Raw genomic sequence first — 20,639 nt, 5'->3', positions numbered from 1 at the left:
TGATAAGCCTACCATAACATAGAAGCATACGCCAAGATTCCGACCTAGAATCTAACACCGATGAGGTTGCCTAGGTACCAACCAGTACCGACACCGTATAACTGAATGCCACTGACAGTAACGGTCATTCAACCCCATACTTCAGTCAAATTGAAAAGTCACGAGCACAGCGATGGAAGATAGGTTAAAAGATCATATCTGCGCAAGTGCCAGAGAGAACATGCTAGCTCAGCATGTGGACGAATGGAGTCACTCTCTTAAATAAGAACGCCAACATTGATGACACTACCACAACACTAACTGAAACCCAAAAGTAAAGCCACAATATCCAATGGTTCGCACTTAAGAAAACGTGGATTCAACTAGACTCTGTACTTATCACTAAAGCCAAGCAAGAATTTCCGCCACCCAAACTTGCGCTCTGTTCCTCTTAATTGTAAATGATATTAGTATATGTTTAAATCCCATAGACATATGAACTTGGAATTTTACTGATGGCTTCATTCCCTCCCCTATCGGAAAGCTCGACATCTAGACAATCAGTCTATAATCTAGGATAGTCCGTGTCTATCAACAAAGGCCTCGTCAGCCCATATAAGCAGTGGCCGTTGCCTTTGTGATCTCCCTTGTACAATGTCATCACATCAACGCTTTACAAGTTGCTTCTTGACAACAAATATTGCTGGTCCTATGCCCAACTATTCAGTTCTCTATTAATTCAGATTGCATCTATACACCATGAGTTTCTGTACAAAAGACAACAATAAACCATATACTACATTATGCTACCTCTGAGGTACCAAGACAATTCCCAGCTATGCACAATATATATAACATATGATTATCTTCAGCTCACCAGAAAGGACACCACCTGTAACAAGCAGATTTCAGATAATTAGACTAAATAACAGCTGTAACCAAAAAAAAAAAAAAAAAGCGGAAGAATATTTCACAGCCAAAGATGGATCGTGTGACAAGTGACAACTTATGATGGACCCATGAGTTCAGTGCTGCAAACAGTTTCAAGCAAGACAAGGCACTTAATCACATGGTCCAGAAAGAACCAACAGATTCATAACCTTAAGCATCAAATTGAGAAAAACAGCTGTTTACCCCAAAGATGTCATGCCAACTCCTAAAACATGACAACCAAACAAGCAGCCCCTCTAAGCCTCTGATCTGCATTTGGGGGTCATTTAGGACGCTTTTATTGGTACAAACCAAGAAAATATCACAGACGAGCATTCCTTGAGACCAACCAAGCATTGCTTCTCAAGTACAGCTATGGCAGAACTAAAGCATTGGAATAACTTTGCTCCTAGAACAGTTGAGAGACACAAGACATGGACTTTGGAATGAGATATAACGCACATGAATGTAAAAATATCTCTTACAGTTTAGCTACAATTCAGGTCAACAGGATAAGCAAGCGTGTGATTTTGGTCATCCCTTGATCGAAATCGAGATTAAGATAAGAGAAGGTCGTTTGAGATGGTTTGACCATGCTGAACAAAGACCTCTGAATTCCCAGTGACGAGACTTGAGCAAGGGATGGACACATGGGTTCGAAGGAAAAGACCTAGAAGAATGTGGACAAAGACCTCTGTATTTGGAACTTCCAGTAGATCTAATGAAGCATCGAGCTCAATGGAGTAATAGAATTCATTCAGCCGATCCCAATTAGTGGGATATGGCTTAGTTTGTGGCTGACAGATCTAAACTATTCTATATGCAAACCCTAGGAAACTTGATTTCCTGTTCTTTCGCCGAAGCAATAACCCTTGTAAACTCAACAACACATTTTAAAACGACAAGACATACAATGCCAAAATACAGGTAACTCAACCACCAAAACTAGAATTGGACTAGCTACCCCTTTTCCACATATCTTCAATTTGCTGAGGTATAATCTATACCTGGAATATGAGTATCGTTAGCAAATTAGCTTCAAGCAGTGCATGGAAGAATCTAAATACACTAGGAAAATTAGTCCAACATCCTCATCCAACCCAGCCATTTCGGCTCCAAATACCAATCAAGACAAGCCTCGAGACTTTTGGAAGCATAAAGCACATGCATGTAAGACAGCTACATTAGAGGCACAAACCAACAAAGTGAAATTATAGCACCATACCCAACGTAGTTCTGGCACAAATTTTCATGTGATGTAGCTTGAATAATCAACTTTTGAACTTGAAGTTTAACAGATAAACCATGATCTTCACGGGAATCCCCTGAAAATAAATTGCTGTGATCCACGGAATGTTGGTTAGAGCTGCTGGATATTGGAGAGCTGGAAAAGTCACGGCCAGTAAGCTTATTACTCATCCGAGCCATGACCATCACAGCACGTTCATTCAGCACCTCATTAGCATCACCAAGTTGATTAACAGCCTGTACAGAACGTATCAAACTGTAAGCCTCACATAGATCATGGTAGTTTCAAGCTCTTCCTCTTCTGAATTTGTGTACCTGAAGAAGCTCCCTCTCTCTGGCACCACGCTGTGGCTGAACAAGCTCTCTATTTTGAGAAGATTCTTCAGCATTCACAACAGGTGGGACATGAGTATTAGCAATCATTGATACTTGGGGAAAAAGGCGCCAATTAATAAGTGGATCATGTACAAAAGCCTGAAAACAGATGGAAACATGAATCAATTTCTTTCAATAGTCATATCATCTATGATCTTAGACGAAGTTCTATCTTATATGCATGAGCACAATTAGCAGCATTTTACATCAGTGCAATTGCAAACTTCAAGACACATGGCTATTAGTTGTAAAAATAGAAAGGAAGGGCATGAAAATGCCTAGTACTCAAATTATTATTATTCCTCTGTTCCTTCCACCATGCAAATATTTAGATACATAGTTCACTACATATAAACAACTATGCCTTAAATGATGCATTCCATCAATTCATGTCCAAAGTTAAGACGCAACAAAATAAAACAACCATTCTGAAAGATATACCTCCATCATTGCCATTACACTGTCCCTATTCGTTCGAAGCACTTGCATCACATTTTCGCAAGTTGAACGGAAGTTCCCCTCAATGCCACTGACCTCCATTGCTTTCACAAGCATTCTAGTCAAGCGGAAAGGTACCTGTATCACAGAATATACTTTAATGAAGAGCCCAATTGACTTAATTCATGTGGAGAGCCAACATCATCATGCTTTGTTTGTTAGCTTAGAGCGAGACACAGAGAAAGCATTCTGGGCGATACCTTCTCTGGGAATTTTTCTCGGTGCATCGAAGCTTCAAAGCAGTCCCCAAAATCAATGTGTAAGATCTTCCCACTGTGACACAAGAGACATACATGATACTTTGAAACCAAAGTGCAACCTTCTTTCTTGCTTCACATGATTTACCTGTAACGGTGCAACATAAGGTTGCTTGGATGGCGATCACCTAAGCCAAGAAGGTAGCCCACCTGAAATCAAATTACATATTAGTAAATCTAGCACAAAGTTGTACAAAATTCAAGTCCTATCAAGTTAAAAAAATGTAACCGTGTATTGTTTTTCCACTGACATGCTGAATCTGAAGATTTCATATACGATGCCATTCAAAATCAGTTGTTTTAATCCAGTCAGATATTCAAACCTTTTTATATACGCCGAAAATTGAGAACCCAATGATTCTTGTCCATGTAATCACATGTTATTCTCTCCTTATTAGACACCAATAATATGATGAGGGCCAGACAATTTGAACTAAGGAAGTTAAAAGGAAAAACAAGTATAAATGGATGAAATATTTATCACTCTTTGCACAGTAAGCGCATCTAATTAATCACACATGTCTAAGTGCTTAGCATGGATATTCTAACAAATAATATCATATTTTCTTTTGCAACTAATCACAGTTCTTGCAGAATCAGAAAAAAAGAGAGGAGAATCACACATGTCTAAGTGCTTAGCGTGGATAATCTAACAGAAAATATCATATTTTCTTTTGCAACTAATTACGGTTCTTGCAGAATCAGAAAAAAGAGAGGAGACATCTTTCTCTTTTCTACATATGAGATGCCAGAAAGCATATACCATGCTCATGACTGCCAAGCTCCGAGTGTAATTAGTCCGCCTCTCCAGCCAAACCTCAGAGGTGCGGCTCTTCAACCACAGAACCTACCAAAATCCAAAGAGGACATATGAGCTCATAATCATTGGTTACAGATTTCAGACCAAATATTCAAACCCTCCCCCTTTCCCTTCCTCTTTCCCGGAAAATGGTAACAATAGATTACCCTTGCAAGGTCATTTCCTTCTGTATTCTGTAGGGCGTACTCAAAAACTTCAACTTTGGCTATCAGGGGCAAATGATCATAATCTGGGGCAAAACTTAGCATATGTTTGTGCTCTTGATTGAGAGTAATCTGCTAACACGAATGGAACATTTCTGAATGAATGCAGCTTCTCATTGACCAAACAAAACTGCTCAGTCACAGAAAGTGAACAATAAAAAGTGTTGATTTTACAGACAAGAAGATGATATAGAAAAGAAGTCAACTGACCTTTCTGGCATCTCTATATTCTCGAATCAGTAGGTGTAAAGTGTCACAATTTGGGACCCATCCAATTAATCCACTATTTGGGGATAGTGGAATCACAGAATATCTTTGGATTGACCAATCCTTTTCAGCCGTTTTTCTATTATTTTCCAACAAAGTATTCACCAGACCAAAGAGCTGAGAGGAAGAAACTCGTTAGGATGTATAGATATTTACTTGACCAAGAGAACATGGTAACACAGAGTATGAGCAAAAACAATTGTCCTGACTGTGACTCAGCCACCAAATGTCTGATAATGGTCCAAAAAAAGGATAATGTGAAGAAAATCAAGATGAACCTGCATGACACGTTCATCCTGACGTAGATCTTCATGTCCCTTCAGCAGAAAAGTATGATCTTCGCCATCACTCCCATGAATAGTTAACTTTCGAGGCCTTTGTTTGGAAGTTATGACATCCAGTTGAGGAGCAAATGATGCAATTGTCACCACTGGTGCATCTGGAAAACAAATGCCCTGTTGGTATCGACTGAAGTAACTTATTTCCCCTTTAACAACAAATTATCAATTAGATCTCTTCTTCACCTGCACGGTACGTCCCAGGCACTGCAAGCTCCAAGTCACGACAATTCAACAACTCAGGAGAGACAGACTGATAATCCACAAAATAGGGGTCAGTGCATAATGGCAATGAAATTGAGTGAAAATTTTAACGATATAAATTCTTCGTCTTGCCTGGAGGTCCAGGGTGGTAAGACTCTGAAGCTGCTTGTCTATTCGCCTGAATACATGATAGTAAAGATCCCATGCCTGGTCAAGGTGTAGCACATGTTATAAGAATCATATGAAATACTGATATTTATAAAATCTTAATTGGCTGGAAGAACCCCGAATGAAGGAGGCTAAGGAAGTGGTTATATTCAATCAGCTGACCGAGTCCTGGTCTTGGCCAAGAATCCTATCAATCTGGAAAACTGCTTTAGGGGAGGTACATTATGTTCTGTGCAAGCAGACACCACACAAATTCACATGAACACACAAAATTTTTATTACATCCCAAAGGGTTAATAGTACCCGAGTTTTCTTTCTAATAGACTATTAAAAGCTATGGTCATCAACAACTGAAATGATTTGTTCAAAATTACGAACTGATGGTAAACAAAACTGCATTCAGAATAACAATTGCCGGAAGACTAGGAGCATAGCTGCAATTTATAATCAGGATAGTGTGGTTAAGCAACAAAAAAGGTAAAACAGATAAACCGAAGCCGTGTGCGTACTGACAGGATAAAAAGAAGCAATACCATCCCTCCACCCTTTGAGTGCTTGATGCGTAACACAAGTCTATCAGCATGAAAGAGTATAGGCATTCAACTCAATTATGTGGAAAGGCAACATGTTTCATCCAAGAAATAAACTCTTCTTTTAGTCCTTCTAGTAGTCTTTTCTTTTCTTTTCTTTTCTTTTTTTCTACTAATTTAGTAATCTTTTCAGCAAGCAGAACTTTACAACCAAAAAACAACCCAGAGAACAATCAGGCGATAACTGATGCAACAGATAACAAGCAGAACTTCATTAGGACAAATTCTCAGGATGTCACATGAAAAGCAAATAATCAGCAATATCTGTGATTACATACACTATCATGCACCAACAAATCCATTGTTAATATTCCTCCAAATCGTTGAGTAAATATAGTTAAAGAGATAGTATTATCTGACACAGGAGAATGCCCATTTTATGGACGAGGACTCATACCTGTGTAAGCTCAGCATCTTTACCAGTTCTCTTATATTTCATGCAGCATTCATATGCCTCCATCAACTCCGCATGGTAAGCCTTAATTGTAAAGGGAAGAAATGTCTAATTAGAATGTGACAGTCCAGATTAACTGGTAATCCACATAGGAGTTGAAATGAAGAATATTCAGGTCATGCGGATGCATAAAAGTACAAAGCTGTTAAAAGATTAGGAGTTCCACATGTGCATATGCAATAATCATGACCATATAAATATATAAAAACATCCTAGAGATCTAAACAGTATGTATCTATCTGTAGACAACATTCAGATGGCAACCTCAATGAATGCCCTCTCTTTGATGGTTGTATCGCTTTTCCTAGCCCCTTCCTCAAGCAATTCGTGCAACGGCTCCAGCGCCTTTAGCATTGCTTCAATATTGTGCTCCCCGAAATAGAGGCGACTAGCCTCTTCCAATGCTTCATGCCACATTTCATGCCAAAGAATTGCAACCCTGATGAGCTCCGTTGATACAAGTTGTGCCTGTCAAAAAGGTTTATCTTCAACATCAGCACAAGCAATTTGTAAATCAATAATCTACAGGGTTAAAGCACTTTTCACCTGCTCTACAAGCGCATCACTGTGCTTTCGTACTTTATCAACAACTTGCTGAGCAGCAGCTCTTCGTAAATTGCTTATCGATTTGCACGCCACTAGAAGAGGGTACATGAGGGCCTAGGTAGAAAACTAAAATAGTTCAACAGAAAGAACACCCACATGGCAGAAAACTATAACACATATAGAGATTGAAACAAGTGAGTGTTCAAGCCAGAGTGCATTAAACTGCACACATCACCTCTCACATCATTTTTTGGGGAAATATATGTTTCTTAGTCATATTAAAAGGAGAAATACAAGGCAACTTCATCCAGCATGGAGGGATTGATAAATGGGATTCTAGAAGGTTATTGATCCATTAAGCACAAACAGAAAAGAAATAGAGATGGAGTTTACAGCAGGCTTCGGGAGCCTCAATGCAAACCTGTGGATGACTTTGTCCAATGCGAACTAAAAGTGATTGGATAAGCTCCCTAACAGCACGGTTGTTTGAATGAATTCTGGCAATTATTTGTGGCAGCACGACCAGCCATGTGTTGATTTTTACAAGAGTGAGTCCTTTCTGCAGGGCCATTTGAACTTCTACAGTAGCTCCATGGTTGAACCATAGCGTGAGAAGACGAAGTATATCCTGAAGTAAAATGGAATTAGGCATCTACGGGTAGTAGTATGATGAGAAAACAATCGTGATTTGGTAATCTCTATGCCAACGAACAGGTATGATCTTTGACGAGTAAAACCATTCACGAGGTGCTTACGATTCCACAATTTTCGTTTACCTCCACCAAATTGAACACAGGAAGCCATCCTAGGAGGTACCCAGAGGTGGAGAGTCTCACAGGATACAAGAAGGCACCATCTTGTTACAAATCCCCGCATTACAGGACTCATTTAGACTAAAAAACCAATAATAGATATAATTACTTCTATATATCTATTTATTCACCTGTGCACACGCTCAGAAAAGAAAGCAAGGTAGTTTGCAGAAAGGGAATGTGTTTGGACATTCTTATAGTCGCTTTCAACAGGGAGTAAAGGACATAACCAGGCAACCACTTGAAAAATTATAAGCAAAGTTTCAGGGTGAAATTTCTGGTCATCATTTAATACTCGTCCATGCTGTAGGAACTTTTTCAGATATATGCATGGGGTGAAGTGAGGTTTCATTTGACTACTGCTATTGCACAATAAATTAAAGCTATCCTCTCCCCCTTCACCACAGAACTTTTCTGCTAGATAAAATGCATTTTGGTAGGACGTTTGAAAATAAAGCACATGAAGGACATCAATTCATACCATACCGCTACACAGAGCACATGAAAGCGCCCATCCACTTGAAAAATTATGAGCAAACTTTCAGGGTGAAAGTCTACCAATTAACACTTCTGGTCATCATTTAATCTCGTCCATGCTGTAGGAAGATTTTTTTTAGTTATATGCACGGGGGTGAGAAGTGAGGTTTCATTTGACTACTGCTATTGCACAATAAAGTAAAGCCATCCTCTTCCCCTTCACCACAGAACTTTTCTGCTAGATAAAATGCATTTTGGTAGGACGTTCCAAAATAAAGCACATGAAGGCCATCAATTCAAACCATACTGCTACATAGAGGACATGAAAGCGCCCAGCCACTTGAAAAATTATGAGCAAAGTTTCAGGGTGAAAGTCTACCAATTAACACTTCTGGTCATCATTTAATACTCTTCCATGCTGTAGGAAGATTTTTTTAGTTATACGCATGGGGGTGAGAAGTGAGGTTGTGTTTGACTACTGTTACTGCACAATAAAGTAAAGCTATTTCCCCAACCCTTCTCCTTCCCCACCCCCCCTCCCCCCGGCCCGCGGCCATTCTTCCTCCTCTTCTCTCTCTCTCAATAATAAGCACTCAGGCCACGGCTGAAAAGGAGAGTGGAATATTTATCTTCATCCTGACCACGAATGTCACAACTATGGTCATCCAAGATAATGACTTCAGCGCACAATACCAAGGAACTGAAAAAATCCAGACTTACAACTTCACAGTGTCCTACAGAGAAAAAGTGCATCAGATGATCATGAAATGTTTCTCTTGAACAGAAGTGAAGCCATTTGCATCACATCAGGACATAAAGACTATTGAAGGCAGCATCTGTAGAATACTTTAAAAGTCGTAGTGATTTTGTTACCTTCAAACTATCATCACCACCTTTTGTATTAGCCCCACATGCAATCGAATGAAAATATCCAGTTACTGCTTGCACGACGAATTGGGCGGCGACATTGGGATAACCTCTTAAAGTATAATGCGACATCACAGCAGTATTGAACAACGCCCATTTATGCCATGCTTTCGCCCACTTTGGTTCACATTGAGTGGCACTTCCAAATGCATTGAGAATTTCTGCAAACAAAGGAGCTTATTAAATAATGGCCCAAGAGATCTCCGCAGTATGGACCAACAAAAAAGTACTACCTTTTATAGTTTCTTCATCTAAACCTGGAGAAAGCGCCCACTGCCAGGAACCAAGTGTGAGATATACACGTGCGAGCAGTCGAGCACTTGGACTTTTACTGCTTAAACCTATTGGAGAAATGGCCTGAAGATTTGTTGCACTCGAGAGTTCTACAACCAAATTCTGAAAAAAGGATATTTTTGCCCCAGTAAAAAACACAGCAAGGAAATCAGAAGGGCACTTATGTGATACAACTGCACATGATTCCATAAATAAAGTAAGTCACTGGACCTGAAGCCTAAAAAACGCTTCTTTTCGCTTAATATCCTCGCCAAGAGACCACTGGTACTTCAAGTATGCCAGCATTACTTGTGGAGGACCACGGTATCCCACATTTTCAGATGTTTCAGGGTCAAACTGCTTGTTTACACCAAACATATCAGATTATGATAAACAAGTTAACATCTGCGTGCCTCTTTTCTTTCACTGCTGTAAAGATAACCCCACTCACCTGCAAGAGCTTAATTAAGGTAGATCTAGCCTGACTAATTCGTCCACTTTTTCTACAAAGAGAAGAAAATTTGAGCCACGTTTCAATATCTTCCGTCGGTGGTAGAACAAGTGCTCTAACGGCCAACAGGCCTTGCCAAACCTGTCAATTAACCGTCAGGAAGAAGTTAGAGATGAAAGAATTCACCAGAACAGAAGTAAAATAATTGATATAAATGTTGAACTCTACAATAAACAGAGAGCCATTTAACTACTGGCGACAAGAATATAAATTTTGCTATAATTTGCAAAGTAAACACAAATAATTTTAAAAAGTCAATCCCAGAGAGATGGATAATAATATTAAAATGTTACATTAAAAAAGTCGAATAAGTTAGAGCCTAAAGTTCATCCATTTTTTTGCCAATGAGGCGTTGGACGAGTTGGTTGAGCTTCCTCGGCCTTAGACAGTTAAACCGATGAGGTCCCAAGTTTCCCAATGACCACGTCTTGGGGACTTACCCGGTGGCATTGACATACCCCCACCACTCCGAGGAATAGTCCATTGCACATGGGAAACCTCGGTTACCAAAAAAAAATTCCATCCATTTGGAGATATGATCCTATCAGATATTAATATGTGGAAATACGGGAAAATTTTACTCCGTTCGATTTTGACTCTTTTTAGTACAACTTTTTTCGTTTTACCCCCTATAAGGCAAAAGGATTGTTTAAATGGTTAAAGATGCATGAATGAATATGGTAGAATCATAAACCTGGTGAGATGTCCCATAGCCTACCTCAACATTTCTTTTCACTCCTTTAATGCGCTCAGTCCACATATTCCGAATAAGGGCTCGCCGTCCTTCTGCGACAGTGTTTCCCAAAGGAAGAGTAGAGTAATCGATGACCTGTCAAGATTATTGAACATGTAAGAAAAGCAATAACTTCCTTGATCAAACATACCAACCTCAACGGTTGTAGATGACGAGATGAGGTTAACACCTCTTCCAGTTCCAGAAGCTGCTGAACACGGACCATGTTGGTGTAAGCACGATCGTAGCTCTCCAAGACCTAAGCAGGTATCAACAAATAACAAATTATTTCAAACTGAAACCACTTTATATGAACATACAACCAGAAAAAGATCCTATGGTCTGGATTCAGGTAGATTTTACCAAAGTTAACAAAGAGACTACAGATATTGAGCAAGAAGCAAGATATAAGTTCTGTCACCAATGTGTTCAAAAACTCTCTTCCTCATTACCAGTCACAACAAGTACCGCCTCCTGGCACAAGGAGAGATTTAGACCCATGATCACCCAAGGCGACAAAGGACGTCAAGTCCATTAACAAATTTCGCTTACATACTCAATGTTTCATTTATCATCTAATACAAGTGCCATGAGTTGCCATGAGTCCTGACAAACTGATTCTAACCAGGAGCTCCCAAAGCCATCAAAAAATTGCAAATACAAAGTGCAGATCCAAATGCTATAGTGAGCAGTTACAACCAAGAAATTACAAATCAGTCCATAAAGGCCGTTATGTAACTGGAATTTTGGCCCTGGTGACCGTTACAAACTGCTGTTATGGTACTAATGAATATCATGCATTGTGCTGACTTTTGTTATTTTTGTAAATTTCTTGGATGTATTCTTTTAAAGATGTAGGAAACATAATGCCTATTCGTAAAATGTAAGTAACTCATTTCATTTCCAGCATAGTCTTTATATTGATTAAAATCACAAAACAGATTAGTTTTACTTCTGTTAACCGGAGTATGCAAGAGAAAAACAGGTGGCCAGCATTTTGGAAAATAAGCATGAGAAAGAACTGCAGCAGCAATTGTTTGTACAAACTTTGATTGAGGAGATTTCCCCAAAAAGGATCGAGCTCCTAAGACGGAGGAAACTTACCAAAGCAGCAAGCTCAGTTGCCAAGCACTTTCTGGCCCTTTCAACATATTCACGTGCCTCATCATACTGCGAGGTACAAGAGGAGGTAAATACTGAATACATCTAAACAATTGAGACAGAAGTGCACAGCAAACTACCTTCCCTCTGCGCACAAGTAAAACAGCCCTAAAGAATGTGCCATTGCTACTGCCATCACCATTAGCAGCAGCATTTCCTAAACCTCGAAGCTTAGTTTCATCACCATCATCCAGTCTAGAGACATACTCCGCCATCTGATCCCATTCTCCCATGTTCCAAGCAGCACTAGCAGCCTATGAGTAACAGAACAAAATTAAAAGTACGTAACAAGGAAGAAGAGAAGCAGTTATATAAAGAACATCCTAACCATTGGTGCCATTTCTAGCCGGGGGGCTGCCTCAGCTGGGGTCCAATATTCCTTACATAAATTGTTGAGTTCTTCCCATCTAGCTAAAGCCGCAAGACATCGCATCCGGCCTGAAATATGCACATGTGGATAGAGCTAGGAATGACGGACAGAAAAGTTCTGACAAATTCACGTTCTAAATATCTATACACTTCTAGCAAAAAAGAAAACCCAAATCAAGCACCTGCTGAGATAGGGCACATTCAATTCGATTCAAATTGTCAATCAACGAAGTACCATTCTACTCAGGGAAAGGTCACTGCGACATTATACATGTTGCACTAACCAGAGATTACATGCAACAGGGTAAACTCCAAGTGAGACTGGAGAAAGCAAAGCAACTAATAGTTAAAGTTATAAATCGACTCTCCTAAGCAGCAAGCATTTCAACATCTCTTATGAGCATAACATTTGCAAGTGCTATTCAATTTGTTCCCACAGTTCATCAGTGTAAAACCTTTCCTGCTACATCACTTGCATAACCACATTTGTGCAGGGTCAATCATTCTGATCTCAAAGAAGTGAGTAGACACAATCTAGTCCATCCAAAGACTGGTGTACATATACACGTCTCATGCAAGCTCTTGAAGTTCATCCCGAAAGCATGACTCTATAGTGAGGAAATGGTTCATTTCCAGGAAGAACTATGGTAAGATGGACTATGAAACAATCTCCGCAACGTCAAAACCAGTCTATCTCAACAATAACCAATTCTTCCAAAGATCCTAGCTATAATAAGTTAGACTTGTTACCACAACAACTAAATGGACACGCAGAGTCACTAACCTAATGTAGCATCTAAAACCAGATGTGCACTAGATGCCTTGAGAGTATATGCCTTCAGAGCATCATCCCATCGCTGCAATTTCTCATACCTGAAAAGACAGGCCTATATAAGCATTCACATCAATGGATTGGATAAGATCTACTTTTTGTCTTATTGACATAGAAAGTACATGCATCATGCAGAAAAGGAATTGAGTTAGTATTATACATCATGTCATCAATCTATGTGGTGTAAACTACCAATTACAGCTAGCCATCCAAGTGTGTAGTGGTCAAACTTCAAAATCCTAAAGAAAGTGGAGGAAGTTGCAAAAGTAGTTGCACGTGGAAGGCACACTATGACTGATAACTGGACACTGCATTATTTGATGACTTGGGCTTATGATGCTTGTACAATATCTTCTCAAACCTAAGAACTTTGGCTTGGAAGCCAGAAGTCGGTTAACACTTGCTAGCTTTTCACTTATGCGGTTTAGTCAGAAGCATATTTAAGAAAACTTAAATGGCTATAACTGAATTAGTTATATATATTTCCAATATTCAAGATGTTCAATACCGTAATTTTTTAAATAAAGCAATTTTTACGCTTAAAAGAGATGTTACATGCCACACACCAAATGCCATGGCCAGAGTCAAAAGCTAAAACCATGATTAAAAGCTAGACATACACACACCCCCACTAAAATCCCAAATCCAATTGAACAGTCAAGCTCAATATTACCATGACTCCTTCAGTTGCACATCCAGGTTTTGCTGGGCATAGGTTAGTATTCCAACTGCCGCCTAATAGCATGAATCATTTATCATTAGAACAATGATTGTGTGATGAAAATCTGATGGCAGACATAATCAATTTCAAGAAGCGCTATGTAGGTTGTCAAGCATAAATAATGAAAAGCAGACCTCATGTTGGTGTAGCTGATTATTTATATGTATTAGAGCTTCAACTACAGCAACAGGGTTAGCATCCATCTTCTGGGAGCGTGCACCTTCAAACTCCATTTCTTTATAATGCAGTGCCTTTGCAAAAGCACGAAACTGCAACAATACATCGACAAAAAAAAAAGAAGTGATTCAATCAAGTAAAACCAGAATTGATGCTGCAACACTAACAGCAAGGTGTCAGAAGCAATCAGAAGATAGAAATTAGGATTTCCGAATCTGCCTACCCACAACATTTACAAAGTTTCAATCCTCTTCAAATAACATATGGGCCTGTGGCTAATTCATTACCTATATACTAAATCCAAAATACGCCCCAAACCATGGTCCCGGATTGCTCAAGTTAAAATAAAGAAAGCTTTCTCAACAGGAATGCATCAACAATACCTTCTCTGCAAGAGCACCAAGGAGTCGGATGTCAATAGGAAGGGGCTTCTCATCATGCTCCATGAACTCAGCCTGCAGATATTGCCTTATAAAATTAAAATTGCATTGAAATGAACCAATAAAAAGAAGAAACTACACTATCAGCTTTCATTAAATAGTCTATTACCATTGCTGAAAGGAAAATGATAGACATTTTCTGAAAGAATACAACTCAAATCATAAACTAGATTAAAAGTTAGATTGACAAGAGCACGCAGCTCATAATTAAAGACATACCAAGTTAAGAAGTGTTGCAAGAATTTCAGGAGGGATATTTGGAGCAGAAAATGCCATCTCTAAATTCCGAACCAAGTGTTTCTGACTAGATTCACTCAGTTGCGTCCAACAGCTCACAAAACCAGCAGCGAATAACTCCCTTCCAACAAAGGGCTGAAGATCATTTGGTTAGATCCTCATGCCGAAACCATAAAGTATGAGACGAGAAATGTTAACCCCACCTGCAACTGTGCCAACCTTGCACATGTTCGCAGAGCTGGAGATGGAGATTGTTTCAAGAGCTCAATGCTAAAGTGCCGCATCCATTCAGCCCAATCTTCTCTAGTACTGCGTTGAGAAGCCTCCCCAGCAGCAAGTAGACGACCAACATTGACCTTTCATAAAGATTTTAAGTTGTTAACTAAAAACTCCTCATGTCCTTGAAAAATGATAGAAAATGGAAGCATTGTGTGAAGGTGGATTCAAGTTATGCATGCTCCAGAACCACAAAAAAAGCTCAAATAAGCAAAAGGCAAAAGTGGAATGCCAAAATTAGAACAACGACCTAAAGGCTGAAATTGATAAAAGATGGAAGTCTTCTATCAAAACCTAAGTACCGAAAATAAGCAAGCCTAGACAAGTAAAACATAGCAATAGATAAAAACACATCATACAAAACAAGGAGGACCACACACTGACCATAGATAAAAAGTTCAACTGCTTTTAAGTTTCTTCAGATACCAAATCTTATATTCAGCAGAAATGAACAAAACCAAATTATAATCATTGCTCCTAATTGATGCCACAAATACCTGCCAAGGTAAGAGATTTCTCTCACCAAAAAAGCTGCAATACCAACCTATCCTAGCGCAGCTTCTACACATCTAGGGTAGCTTAAAAGGATCACACAGAGAATGCACACTAACATCAACAAGCCCACTACTCCCACAGACAATGATCCACTTCGAGTCAGAACTGGAACAGAGAGACAGGGAGAAACTGCAATTCTGTATTTAAGAAATAACCTTCCAGAAATCATTATTTATCTGGCTTTGAAAAAAAAAAATCAGTATATCAATTGTACAATTCCAAAACTTTCAGTCAAAAAAGAGTTTCACGAGTATGGCTAGCAAAATAAAATGAAAGGTATACAGGCATGAGTCCACGCATGAGAAAGAGAATATACTTTGTAAGGGTACTTTTTTATGCATGAAGGAACAAAGCTCTCAGCACAGTTATGCTAAGAGCCTAGGAGTTTCGTATTGATTAAGCACCAAGCTAGGCTGCAACTTTATATAGAAAAATAGTATTGGAGAAAGCTCCCAATTAGATAAAAAGGACATGTCTTTAGATGGTGTCGCATGATTTGCCCACTACCAACATTTAATTATGAAAGAACAATTCCAGATGATTTCATAACTTGGTAGTGTAACCATATAACGTTGTACTATTTGCGGGTAAAAAAGCACCTTACCCCAATTCCATATTTCAGATTTCCTCAATCTAACACTCCATCTAAAATTACGTCCGTCAAACATAAATAGCCCATGCGTCTCACATGAAAGACGCAAGAGTACTCTCAAAGAAACCATACTTACCTGGCCTGCCTCTTACTGTCAAGGTGAAGCCCCAAAAACACCTTTTGACTAATGGTGAGAGTAAAGTATACCTGACGAGCTCTATGCTCTTTTTGCACATCAGACCCATCTTCATATGGATTATTCTCCATATCATTCAATGGGTCACTGATTACTTCTACAGCAAGCCGTCGGCTTAGCTTTTGAGCAGTCGTGCTTCCTGAGATCAGCGGTTCACGTCTATGGACACGACCTTCAATCTCCTCAAATTCCTTATGCTGCAAATAGATAGAGCCACTGCCATGTAATAATAAATAAAAAAGCAACATGAAGGATGCAATCTGTAAGGAATTTATTAGTAAGAAAGAGGACCCTTAATCGATGTTTTAAAAGAAGTTTGTGTATCGATGGTATGAAGATGGTGAAATCCTCCCCAAGGGCATAAGCAAGACAACAAAGTGCATCTACAGCATCCTTCCTGAGCTCATCAATTTTTCTGCAAGTTGAACATAAACAGATAAGGGCAGTTTCTAAGAATCAACAAAGAGAAACACACAGGCATACTTCATATTCTGTTTTCTTTTTAAAATAGAAGGTGGTCAACAGAAAAGATTTAACTTTCAGCTTGAACCCAAACAAAAAGAATTGAAAAATGAAAGCCAGGAATACAATAGAAAGATATAATGAAAAAAATATGTGCTTCATAAACAATACAACATTCAGGCACCAAGCAAGAAGACAATCTACTACTCCTTTTAGAGATAATATCAAAACTTAGGAACGAACTAACCCATCCAAAACCAGCTTCAAATGATGGACTAGTGAAGATATATGACCAGTAACCTGACAACAGGAAAGAGTGTATATAAGAGTCAAAACAGATTCACCCAACACAATCGATTGGTGAAAAATAGAACAAAGAACTGATATTGGAAAGAATAGAAAGAAAGATGACGGTTGCGTGTTCCCAAAATCTGATCATCTATATCTATTTCATAGATTTAAATGCATACAATTAACAGACATCACAAGTGGCACACCCCCCTCCCCTCCCAAAAAAAAAAAAACTCCTCCCCCTTCCAAAATACTCTCTTTTCCATTCTCAGACACTTATCTTCAACTATACTTCCATAAATTCTACACGCCAATGAGTAAAAAGAAACATAAGATTTTTCATTTTCATTTGCCAGAATGAAGTACTCAAGTCGCAGAACAACCCCCTTTCCTGACATAGTAGCAATGTCACTATAACAACTTCAGACAGAGATTCAGAGATAGGATAAGAATGCTCTCCTTTTTGGTGTGAAGTGACATCATAAATTTTACCCGTTCAACAGCTTGCGATGTCATTTTGGACCAATGAAGAGTTTAAAGCTAATTAAGTCTGTCACTGAGAAAAATTACCAGGATTGAAGACTGAAAATGTCATGACGCTATGTTTTTAGGTGGAAAGTTCATATCCACTAGATTTGCTAACACAGTGGCAAATAGCGGCAACTATCAAGGATGTCCATTTTTACCATAAGCAAAGAGGATCCAAATCAAAGGAGCTGAAACCTATTATCTGATCTGTACATTAAAGAGGATGTAATTTTCAGTCAATATGCTTGAGTGAGAGATTTACATATCACCAACAAAGATAGCTTCCTCTTCCCATGATTGATTCCCATCAAAAGTAAAACCAACAATATGCATAACAGATAGTTTCCATCGAAAGTTAGTTCCACAATTTTAGTCCTTAAATAACAGGAACTCATCTTTATTTTAAAACAGTATTGTCCTATACTCGACATGTGCTGTGGCATTAAAAGGGTCCCACATATTACCAGCTTAAATCATCAGAAATTGAACTGCCTACCTGAACTCGAGGGATTAATCTGGTTAAAGTTTTAATGGCAGCACGCCGTTTGTCTACTGGAGCATCTTCCTTAAACAATCGAATGAGTGCTGGGAGAAGGAGATGCATGTGCTCATCCAAGGTCCCTGCATTTGTTTAAGAGTATGAGTTTGTCCCTCTTATGGGCGATAATGCTTCAATACATCTAAATGGCGAAAGGATCTTCACTCAAAGAGTCAAATAAGTGGATACTTGCTATTACTTATGACTTAATGCGAGAACAGTCCCACCACCCCAAAGTTCCAAACGATAAAGGTTTTCAATTTTCAAATCATATCTATACAATTTAATACAAATTCCTGCACTAACTCATTAGTTCTAGTACCACTGATCTCCTCAAGACCACTCCCTGTTCATCATGCAAGCATTCCAATATCCTTCCATCCATCCATCCTTCCTTCTCTCTACTTTCTTGAACATGCTAGTTCAATGACAACATAAATATACGAAATAAACTTATTCTATAGCAGTTCTGGAAATAGAGCAGATAAAATGGGACAAAAGATTACACTGCAAACTGCTTTAATCAAATGGGATTCTCATTTGATTCTCTCAATTTTACCCAAACTTAACATCAGAAGAGTGTAATAGTACGAACCACCGAAGACTTCAAGGGTATGAAGGATATCAAGAACATATGTGTAGTCGTTGCACCGTTCTGCATCGCTAAGGACTTGAATACAACATGGAAGTATATCGGGAAGATATGTTCTGAATTCATCATTGAGAGCCAAGCACAGCTGTTCGACCAGATGCAGAACCTAAGAATATTTTGGCAGAAAATCAGTCCACACATACGGCATGTTGCAAGACTTTGTGTAAATATGAATGTACGTACGTACATACGTACATTCATACATACATACATATTTATATAGGAGAGAAGCTCACTGGATAGCCAAGTGGAGGACGATTGGCAGTTGGCAAGCTCAGAGATGACCACAGTTCGGAGATTATCGAAAGCAATTCTTGCCGATATTTGCGTATGTGCTGCATAAGCCACATTATCTTCTCCATAAAAACCTTCATAGGAGCCCAATACAATGACACCATGAAAGTTTTCACATAAAACACACCTGTCGGACAATGGATACAAGAGTTCCAAGCTTCCATGTTATGAAGTCCTTCAGTGTATCATCACACATACGGACTATGTGAAAGAGATCAGGTAAAACCTGCAGTTAAAGACGACAATCAACAAGAAGTGTAAAATGTATATAGCAAAATTCACCTTCCCCCCTCCCCCTTCTTTCTGATGACTTACCTTTGGCAAGTATGGAACACAACCAAGACCCATTGACTGATCTTGCAAGAAAAGGAGTCAATAAAGTTTCAGAGACAGAGAGATTATATATCAAAAACAGTTGAAGATTAATGAAGATTCCAAATAAATCACATACCTTAAAAATGAACATAAGTGAACCAACCACTTTATGGTGGTGACTAGCAAGGGAGGGGTCTCTAAGAATCCGCATCAGAGAATTTATCGCCACCTGGAGGCATTTATGGAAAGAGATGAGCATACATGAAACCATACATGAACATTGCATCGTTAATGACGATAAGTGAAATCTCTAATCCCCATATATAACGAATCTGATGCTTGGCACAACAGAGTGACTTTTCTGAGGTCATTATCCTACCGTAGAATAATAATCCTCTGATGTAGCAAAAGATGGCCAAAGATCCATAGGTACTTCATCCATGGTCTGAATGTGCTGGCCTGAATCAACAGCAGCACGAGCAACTTCCCCATGTGGACCAGGCAACATGAGCTGATTTCGTTTATGCATGTGGGGATCCAAAGCACCCATAATCCCAAGAACCTGATGAAAGCAAAGGATAAATTTCAATTGCATTAATACTTAAACATCGCAGTAAATAAGTAGGCATAAATGTACAAGAAAGTTTTCACTCGTATACCTTAAGAACTTCACGCCTGGTAGACCATGCTAACTCACCATTCAGCAATTTCAAGAGTAAGCCAAGTAGAGGAGGATACTCATTGTAAGGAGTTATCACATACCTGCAAAGAACAAATATCAAAGCATTCTGAAGGTTTTACAGGTATTACGGTTAATCTCAGAAAACACAAACTAATTTTCTTTGAAAGTAGCCATTAAATCCCCATATGGAAAGAATTGAACAAAAGAAGAGACATACACGATTAAAGCATGATCCAGATTAACAAAATGAAGTGAACAAGGATAGTGGCACGAAATTTTATCATAATAGATTACACAACTACATCTTCCGTTATGTTCCCAAATGCAAATTGCAAAGAACTTATTTCCATGTTTACCACGGGACGGAACAATCTCTAGATAAATTAACATGGAGCAACTTTTTACAGCTCCGTGAACCCATAAATACAAATATATCTAAGTAATCAGGGAAAGCACAACAATAAATTTATTTTAATTTCTAGAATTGAACAAAAGAAGAGACAAATATATCTAAAATTTGCAAGTCTACAATATCGTATATATAGGATCTGGATTATTAATTTACCTTCATCATCTCCTTATTTTATACTAAGTAAATATGAACAAGTATCCTATTTCACCGAAAAGTGTTGCTCAAAGAAAAACAAAAACAATACTTTTGAAATTTCCGGTTCAGAGCTAAAGATGGAGATTAGGCTAATATTTCTCCGA

General features: G+C 38.7%; 1 protein-coding gene across 3 annotated transcripts in view; it reads right to left on the bottom strand.

The window, feature by feature from the left end:
* Positions 1 to 398: 398 nt before the first annotated feature.
* Positions 399 to 20,639, bottom strand: part of LOC115735988 (serine/threonine-protein kinase TOR) — a 31,208-nt gene continuing 10,967 nt past the window's right edge. For 2 of the 3 annotated variants that reach the window (XM_030667480.2, XM_048272402.1), the window contains 42 exons: positions 19,906 to 20,008; positions 19,626 to 19,808; positions 19,383 to 19,475; positions 19,247 to 19,282; positions 19,059 to 19,157; positions 18,874 to 18,972; positions 18,581 to 18,743; positions 17,944 to 18,068; positions 16,876 to 16,928; positions 16,458 to 16,581; positions 16,178 to 16,363; positions 14,751 to 14,903; positions 14,530 to 14,682; positions 14,254 to 14,325; positions 13,828 to 13,962; positions 13,646 to 13,707; positions 12,925 to 13,013; positions 12,100 to 12,209; positions 11,852 to 12,025; positions 11,715 to 11,780; positions 10,801 to 10,869; positions 10,596 to 10,706; positions 9,818 to 9,958; positions 9,598 to 9,723; positions 9,327 to 9,489; positions 9,040 to 9,254; positions 7,299 to 7,505; positions 6,878 to 6,991; positions 6,596 to 6,799; positions 6,275 to 6,355; positions 5,252 to 5,326; positions 5,102 to 5,168; positions 4,856 to 5,016; positions 4,521 to 4,694; positions 4,254 to 4,382; positions 4,051 to 4,134; positions 3,376 to 3,437; positions 3,231 to 3,303; positions 2,974 to 3,108; positions 2,473 to 2,631; positions 2,135 to 2,394; positions 399 to 871 (listed from right to left, as the gene is read on the bottom strand). In XM_030667480.2, the coding sequence (XP_030523340.1) occupies positions 853 to 871; positions 2,135 to 2,394; positions 2,473 to 2,631; positions 2,974 to 3,108; positions 3,231 to 3,303; positions 3,376 to 3,437; positions 4,051 to 4,134; positions 4,254 to 4,382; positions 4,521 to 4,694; positions 4,856 to 5,016; positions 5,102 to 5,168; positions 5,252 to 5,326; positions 6,275 to 6,355; positions 6,596 to 6,799; positions 6,878 to 6,991; positions 7,299 to 7,505; positions 9,040 to 9,254; positions 9,327 to 9,489; positions 9,598 to 9,723; positions 9,818 to 9,958; positions 10,596 to 10,706; positions 10,801 to 10,869; positions 11,715 to 11,780; positions 11,852 to 12,025; positions 12,100 to 12,209; positions 12,925 to 13,013; positions 13,646 to 13,707; positions 13,828 to 13,962; positions 14,254 to 14,325; positions 14,530 to 14,682; positions 14,751 to 14,903; positions 16,178 to 16,363; positions 16,458 to 16,581; positions 16,876 to 16,928; positions 17,944 to 18,068; positions 18,581 to 18,743; positions 18,874 to 18,972; positions 19,059 to 19,157; positions 19,247 to 19,282; positions 19,383 to 19,475; positions 19,626 to 19,808; positions 19,906 to 20,008 (5,107 nt within the window). In that variant the 3' untranslated portion in view covers positions 399 to 852. The remainder of the gene's footprint in view (positions 872 to 2,134; positions 2,395 to 2,472; positions 2,632 to 2,973; positions 3,109 to 3,230; positions 3,304 to 3,375; positions 3,438 to 4,050; positions 4,135 to 4,253; positions 4,383 to 4,520; positions 4,695 to 4,855; positions 5,017 to 5,101; positions 5,169 to 5,251; positions 5,327 to 6,274; positions 6,356 to 6,595; positions 6,800 to 6,877; positions 6,992 to 7,298; positions 7,506 to 9,039; positions 9,255 to 9,326; positions 9,490 to 9,597; positions 9,724 to 9,817; positions 9,959 to 10,595; positions 10,707 to 10,800; positions 10,870 to 11,714; positions 11,781 to 11,851; positions 12,026 to 12,099; positions 12,210 to 12,924; positions 13,014 to 13,645; positions 13,708 to 13,827; positions 13,963 to 14,253; positions 14,326 to 14,529; positions 14,683 to 14,750; positions 14,904 to 16,177; positions 16,364 to 16,457; positions 16,582 to 16,875; positions 16,929 to 17,943; positions 18,069 to 18,580; positions 18,744 to 18,873; positions 18,973 to 19,058; positions 19,158 to 19,246; positions 19,283 to 19,382; positions 19,476 to 19,625; positions 19,809 to 19,905; positions 20,009 to 20,639) is intronic. The other variant, XR_004014832.2, reaches the window with a different exon arrangement.

The sequence above is a fragment of the Rhodamnia argentea genome, chromosome 11 (assembly GCF_020921035.1).
Source record: "Rhodamnia argentea isolate NSW1041297 chromosome 11, ASM2092103v1, whole genome shotgun sequence".
NCBI lineage: Eukaryota > Viridiplantae > Streptophyta > Magnoliopsida > Myrtales > Myrtaceae > Rhodamnia > Rhodamnia argentea.
This window is presented reverse-complemented; position numbering and strand designations above follow the sequence as displayed.